This window comes from Mesoplodon mirus (assembly GCF_964341445.2).
Source record: "Mesoplodon mirus genome assembly, chromosome: 3".
In the NCBI taxonomy this organism is placed as follows: domain Eukaryota; kingdom Metazoa; phylum Chordata; class Mammalia; order Artiodactyla; family Ziphiidae; genus Mesoplodon; species Mesoplodon mirus.
Window position 1 is genome coordinate 24,579,557 of NC_138978.1, and position 6,055 is coordinate 24,585,611.

At 58.1% G+C, this 6,055-nt stretch overlaps 1 protein-coding gene across 3 annotated transcripts; it reads left to right on the plus strand.

Annotated features, from left to right (window-relative positions):
- The first annotated feature begins 1,711 nt into the window (after positions 1-1,711).
- Positions 1,712-4,165, plus strand: GPR3 (G protein-coupled receptor 3). 3 transcript variants are annotated; one of them, XM_082615213.1, is made up of 3 exons: positions 1,712-1,817; positions 2,615-2,797; positions 2,876-4,165. In XM_082615213.1, the coding sequence occupies exon 3, from the start codon at positions 2,881-2,883 to the stop codon at positions 3,871-3,873; it is 993 nt and encodes a 330-aa protein (XP_082471339.1). In that variant the 5' UTR covers positions 1,712-1,817; positions 2,615-2,797; positions 2,876-2,880; the 3' UTR covers positions 3,874-4,165. The 3 variants fall into 3 exon arrangements, with proteins under 3 accessions (XP_082471339.1, XP_082471340.1, XP_082471341.1); XM_082615214.1 differs by having other exon boundaries at positions 2,615-2,727; XM_082615215.1 differs by lacking the exon at positions 2,615-2,797.
- Positions 4,166-6,055: the final 1,890 nt, after the last annotated feature.

Consider the following 6,055-nt stretch of genomic DNA (forward strand, 5'->3'; position numbering starts at 1 on the left):
TGATAATGTGCCAGGCCCCTCCGAACAATCCCATGAAGAAGATACTAACATTGCCTCTATCTTATAGATGAGAAAACAGGCACAGAGAGCCTAAGACACTCACCCAAAGTCACGCAGCTGGGAAATGGAGGAACTGGGATTTGAAACCAGTCTACACTCCTGACCACACCACCTGCTAAACACCCCAAACTCACCATGTCCAGCCTGAAGTGCATTATTTTCCCCAGCCCTGACCCTATCCTCTCCCCATGTACCTGCCACAACCTGTCACCTCCTTCTCCCTGCCCTACACTGACTGTGGGAGCTGCAGTGGTTCTGTGTTGCGGGGAGAAGTTGGTGGGGCCTGAGATCTGGGCCGCCTGGGTTTCCTCAAGCCCTAACCTGGTCCCTGCCCCCCATCCCCATCCCACAGGCCTGGTTGATTCCAGTGAGGATCAAAGCTAGAGACAGAGGGAGGAGGAGCAGCCAGTTCCCCTCCCCCAGAACTGGCCATACCTGTCACATCTGGAGAAGTCAGCTGAGAGAGGTTCCCTGGGGACAGGCAGGGTTGGGGAAGAGGGAGCTCCTTCTCCATGCCCTACCCTGCCAGGGTGTCTAAGATGGGAGGCTGAGAGGGCCCTGCCCTGGGGACTGAGCTGCTAGGTTTCCTGCTTCTAATTCCTCCCGGCTCCCCCACTCCTGCTGCTTCCGGGAAGCGCCCCCTACCACCCACCCCCCCCCCGCTGGCTTTCCAGATCCTTGAATAAATAATTTAGGTTTTGAAATCTTGCCAGGCCCACTCCTCCCATGCTGTGAGGGCGCTATTGGGCTGACATGATTGATGTCACCCAGCTCCTTATGCCAGCCCCAGCATCATGAGGACCTGCCCTGGCAGCAACTTACCTGCCTGGTCACTGTCAGTCCAGACCCTCTACCCTGTCCTACTCACCCTAGGGTCCACTCACCACAGTCACCTGGTATCTTCATTCCAGGACCCTACAACCCTCATCACAGCCTTGTCACTTCAGCACTTGTGACAGGGTCACGGTGACCTGAAGTCCTATCACCTGGGCACTCCATCTTCCCTTTCCTTTGCCACCGCCTTTTGCCACCCTGCAATCCCTGAGCCCCATCATGCCACAGAATCACCATGACACTGCTATGGTTGCCCTGGGGGCTTCCCTCTCTACCTCAGCGTCCCACTGCCACCATCCCCCAAGGCCCTGTCACCATGCTCATACCGTCACTGCCACCCACCTCCCTGTTCCCTCATGCTCCTGTCACCATCACCTCAGGGCCGTTTCGTCTTGGCAACCCCTGCCATCCTCACCGGGGACGCCCATTCAGCCCCATCACTCGGTTTCCGTCACCTGAATTCCATCAGCCTTTGCCACCCGAGAGTCCCATCACCCCACAGTATATCCGCGTTCTCTTTCCGCTCCCCCTACACATCCCCCTCAACCTCCCGTGGACTTCCAGGCTCTCGCACCAGCGCCCCCGAAACCCCCGGCCCCTAGAGGGCGCCGCGTCAAGGACAGCGCGCGCCGACTCAGGAGGGGGCGGGGCCACAGCCACGGTCGCTTTTTATGAATGGGGGAGCGGGCGGCACGAGGCCTCATTACTATGCCGAGCGGCGCGCGCTGCGCCCCAGCGCGGCTCACCCATTGGCCAGGCGGGCCGCTGACGTCACCAAACCGGTGGCCGGGGGCGGGCCGGGGCGGGGTGACTCACGTCGCTTCTCCCGCGGCCGTGGGGGCTTCTCGGGGTCCGCATACACCCTGCGCAGCCTGGACCCGAGCGGAGCCTCCCCGGGGCCCGGCCGCGCCCGGTCCCGAGAGGTGAGTAGCGGGCCCCGCCGCGGGCACCAGGCGTCCGGGAGGGCACTCAGGATTCTGGGGCGCTGGGCAAGCGGTAAGGCTCGCAGCGGCTGACTGGGGTCGGAGGTCGAGACCAGGAACCCTGAGTCTGGGCTAGCATGAGGGGAGCCAGTGTCTGAGTGCTGAGAGCCGTCAGCTGGGTAGCCCGGCGCGGGGTGAGCCCTCCTGCAGAGACCCGAGGCCCTAAAGGGACTGATGGTCATCTGAGTTTGGGCCGGCAGGAGGCGTCTGGGGCAAGGACCCAGGCGTCCGAGCAGGAGGAGGTGTCCGACTTAGGAATCCAGACCTCCGGGCAGGAGGCGGAGTCAGGCCCAAGATCCAGGTGTCCGGGCAGAGGGAGGGGTCTGACTCAGGGATCCACGCTTCCAGCAGGGGGTGTCTGTTCCAAAGACCCAGAGGTTCAGGCAGAAAGAGGGGTCTGGCTGGGGATAGAAGTCTAGGTGGGTGTGTGTTGGGGGAGGCTGAGTTCCCAGGTGTTGTTACCCCAGGAGTGCAGGGTGAGGGCTGTCGGGAGCTTCACGAGCATTCTCTGGGGGCGGAGTCTGGGTTTGGCAGTACTGAGAATCGTGAGGGGTCTGGTGAGCCTCAGAAGCTGAGCGTCATCCTCCCTGGTGGAGAGGGAGCAGAGCTGCTGTCAGTCTTAAGATGTTTTTCCCTCCCCCAGTCCTGGGCCTCTCCCAGCTTCTCCTATGGATCCTATGGGCCTCCATCCACTTACGGTAGTCCTTCGTCTTGTCCTCCTCTGGTCACACATGTAGGAGAAAGAGACCTGCAGGACTCCGGGAGTTGGAAGGGAGAATGAAGAGACCCAAGACAGGGATCCCCAGGAAAAGAGACTCCTGCTAGCCTGGCAGCATAGGAGAGGTTAAAGGTACCCTGGAAGGAGCTTCAGGGCAGGAGTGGGGGCGAAAAGGCATTGGGACTCAGCCAGGTATCCTGAGGTGAGACTCCCACTGTTTCCAGACCCCTCCACTCAGCACCCAGCCCTGCCAGCTTCTCACAGGGCCTTTCTCCTACAGGTACCATGATGTGGGGTGCAGGCAGCCCCCTGGCCTGGCTCGCTGCTGGCCCAGGAAACATGAACATGAGCAGCGTGGGCTCAACAGAGGGGCCCACAGGCCCAGCCACGCCACTGCCCTCACCTAGGGCCTGGGACGTAGTGCTGTGCATCTCAGGTACCCTTGTGTCCTGTGAGAACGTGCTGGTGGTGGCCATCATCGTGGGCACTCCCGCCTTCCGCGCCCCCATGTTCCTGCTGGTGGGCAGCCTGGCTGTGGCAGACCTGCTGGCAGGCCTGGGTCTGGTCATGCACTTTGCTGCTGTCTTCTGCATTGGCTCGGCAGAGATGAGCCTGGTGCTGGTTGGCATGCTGGCCATGGCCTTTACTGCCAGCATTGGCAGCCTACTGGCCATCACCGTTGATCGCTACCTTTCTCTGTACAATGCCCTCACCTACTACTCAGAGACGACAGTGACGCGGACCTATGTGATGCTGGCCCTAGTGTGGGGATGCGCATTGGGCCTGGGGCTGCTGCCTGTGCTGGCCTGGAACTGCCTGGATGCCCGGGCCACGTGTGGCGTGGTATATCCACTCTCCAAGAACCATCTGGTGGTCCTGGCCGTTGCTTTCTTCATGGTGTTTGGCATCATGCTGCAGCTCTATGCCCAGATCTCTCGCATCGTCTGCCGCCATGCCCAGCAGATTGCCCTCCAGCGGCACCTGCTGCCTGCCTCCCACTACGTGGCCACCCGAAAGGGCATTGCCACCTTGGCCGTGGTGCTTGGCGCCTTTGCCGCCTGCTGGCTGCCCTTCACCGTCTACTGCCTGTTGGGCGATGCCCACTCCCCTCCCCTCTACACCTATCTCACCCTGCTCCCTGCCACCTACAACTCCATGATCAACCCCATCATCTATGCCTTCCGCAACCAGGATGTGCAGAAGGTGCTGTGGGCTGTCTGCTGCTGCTGTTCCTCTTCCAAGATCCCCTTCCGATCCCGTTCCCCCAGTGATGTCTAGTCGCATCCTGGTGACCCTTCAGCCCTGATCACTACAGAATTCCAGAATGTTAGGTCCTCCAGGGCTTTGTTCCAACCCTCCAGCTCTGCACCCCAAGACCCAGCTGGTTCTGGAGTTCTAGGACTTTGGGTGTTTCACAGAATTCTGTTCAGATCCCTGCAGGGCCCAGCTGGCTCCATGGTTCTAGAATGTTCAGGTGGTCAGGGTTCCACTCAGAAATGTCCCACAGCCCAGCTGGCTTGGAGTTCCAGTGTGCTGCTGGGTGTTTTACAGTGCCATTCCAAGTCCCTGATCTTCCCCCTCCCTTGACCTTGACCATGTCGCTTTACTTTTGAGTTTCTGAACTAAAGAGTCAGAGAGGTTAGTTACTCCGTTGATAGATAAGAGAAAGATTTATCTGTATATATGTGCACATACAAAGAGAGTATCTATTTATTATTTATTTATTTATGAATTTATTTATGGGTGTTAACGGGAAAAAAAGAGACCCACACCTTGAAATCCAGGCCATACCAGGGTACTCCCAGTCCCCAACACCCTCACTTCTGACCTCAGTTCCTAGACGGGGGAAAGGGAGAGAGAGAAACCACGTATTTTGTTATTATTTTTGCTTGTTTTTTATCAGAGAGATCATAGAAACCAGAGCCTTCTCCCAGGGCCCGCCACCCTCGGGTTTGCAGGGGGAACACACCAGCCTCTGGTTTTTTATTTTTTTAAGAAACCATCACCTGAGAAACCGAGAATTCCTCTGCGCTGGGGGCCGGCTGCCCTCTGGTGGCCATTTTGGGGAAACTGCAGCCCGGCCGGCAGCCGGGACCAGGCCAAGCAACCCCAGCTCCACTCCAGCCTGGTGTCCAGCGCCACAGCCAGAGCCTGGCGGCCAGGCTTCACCCTGCGGTGCCCTAGAGGAGGCAGGGTGCGAGCCAACACCAGACCCCTCTGCCAACTGGGGTATGGTCCCCAGTGCAATCCCTATTCCTGTCCCTGACCCAACCCTCAATAAAAAATGATTTTGTGATAAATTTGTCTGTGTGTGTGGAGGGGGTGGAGTGGGGCCTGATGCGGGACAGCCTGGAATGGGAGGATTATGCCAGGCCTGGGGGCCTGTGGGGTATATGAGGAGCTGGAGACTCAGGTGGAATGTGGCCGGCAAGTGACACCTCCCACCCCAGGATGCCAATCTGATGGGTCCCCCTGCTCAGACACAGGCACCGCCAGGCAAGAACCCCACCTCCCCCTGGGGACTGGAACCCCTGTTGCTAGACCCTTTTGGGTTGAAGATGCCTACATCCTGCCCACATGAGCTTTAGCTTGGGCTTTGGCATGAAGTACATACTCAAAGCATGTAGGTGTTCTAACAACAGCCCTTTCCAGTGATGGGTGTTTGCTGTGTGCTAGGCACTGCGGTAAGTGTACTACACCCATTACCACATTTATGCCTAACAAGCATCCCATGGCACAGGTAATAATAACGTCTCCATTTTACGGATGAGGAAACAGGCCGAGGGAGATTCAGTGGCCAGCTCAAGGTCATACAGCTAGGAAATGATAGAGCCAGAATTCAAACCAGGAACACTTGTTTCCAGAACCTGTGCACTGTCTAGTGGCCGATGCCCACCCCCATCTCCTTCCTTCCCAACCCTAGGGCTGGACTCAGGTTTGTGTTGGGGTTCATTCTCACAGTCAGCAGCCACATTTTGGGAGGTGGCCGGTGGGGGTCTGTCCATTCAGGAGCTGAAAGAGCTTTTTTGCTATGCAAAGGTGAGTGATGGTAAGTGTGTGCGTGTGCCCTTGTGTGCATTTGAGGATGTAAGTGTTCAGAACCCTGAATTTCGGTGTTTTGGAACCAGAAAGGACATGTTCAACAGGCAAGGGCAGGAGCCGGTTTGGGGTGTGGCTGAAGAGGAAGCTCTGACTACCCAAACCCTCCATCTTCCTGGGTGGGCAAAGCCTGGAGGTGGGGCCCTCAGAGCATCTCCACTGTACAGATGGGGAGACTGAGGCCCGAAGAACAGCCACTTGCTCAAACTCACACAGCTGTGCCAGGCTAGGACTCAGGTCTCTCTCCATTTCCCTGGCCAGAGATTTTTGCCTGGTGTTCAAGACCCCTCCCCAATAGTAGCCACAGGAATCCAAGGGGAGTGGACACACCACTGGGTGTGTGGGTGCTGGGTCAGAACTG

Excerpts from the sequence above, each read along its gene's own strand:
- GPR3 (XM_082615213.1), top strand. The coding sequence starts at position 2,881 with ATGATGTGGGGTGCAGGCAGCCCCCTGGCCTGGCTCGCTGCTGGCCCA.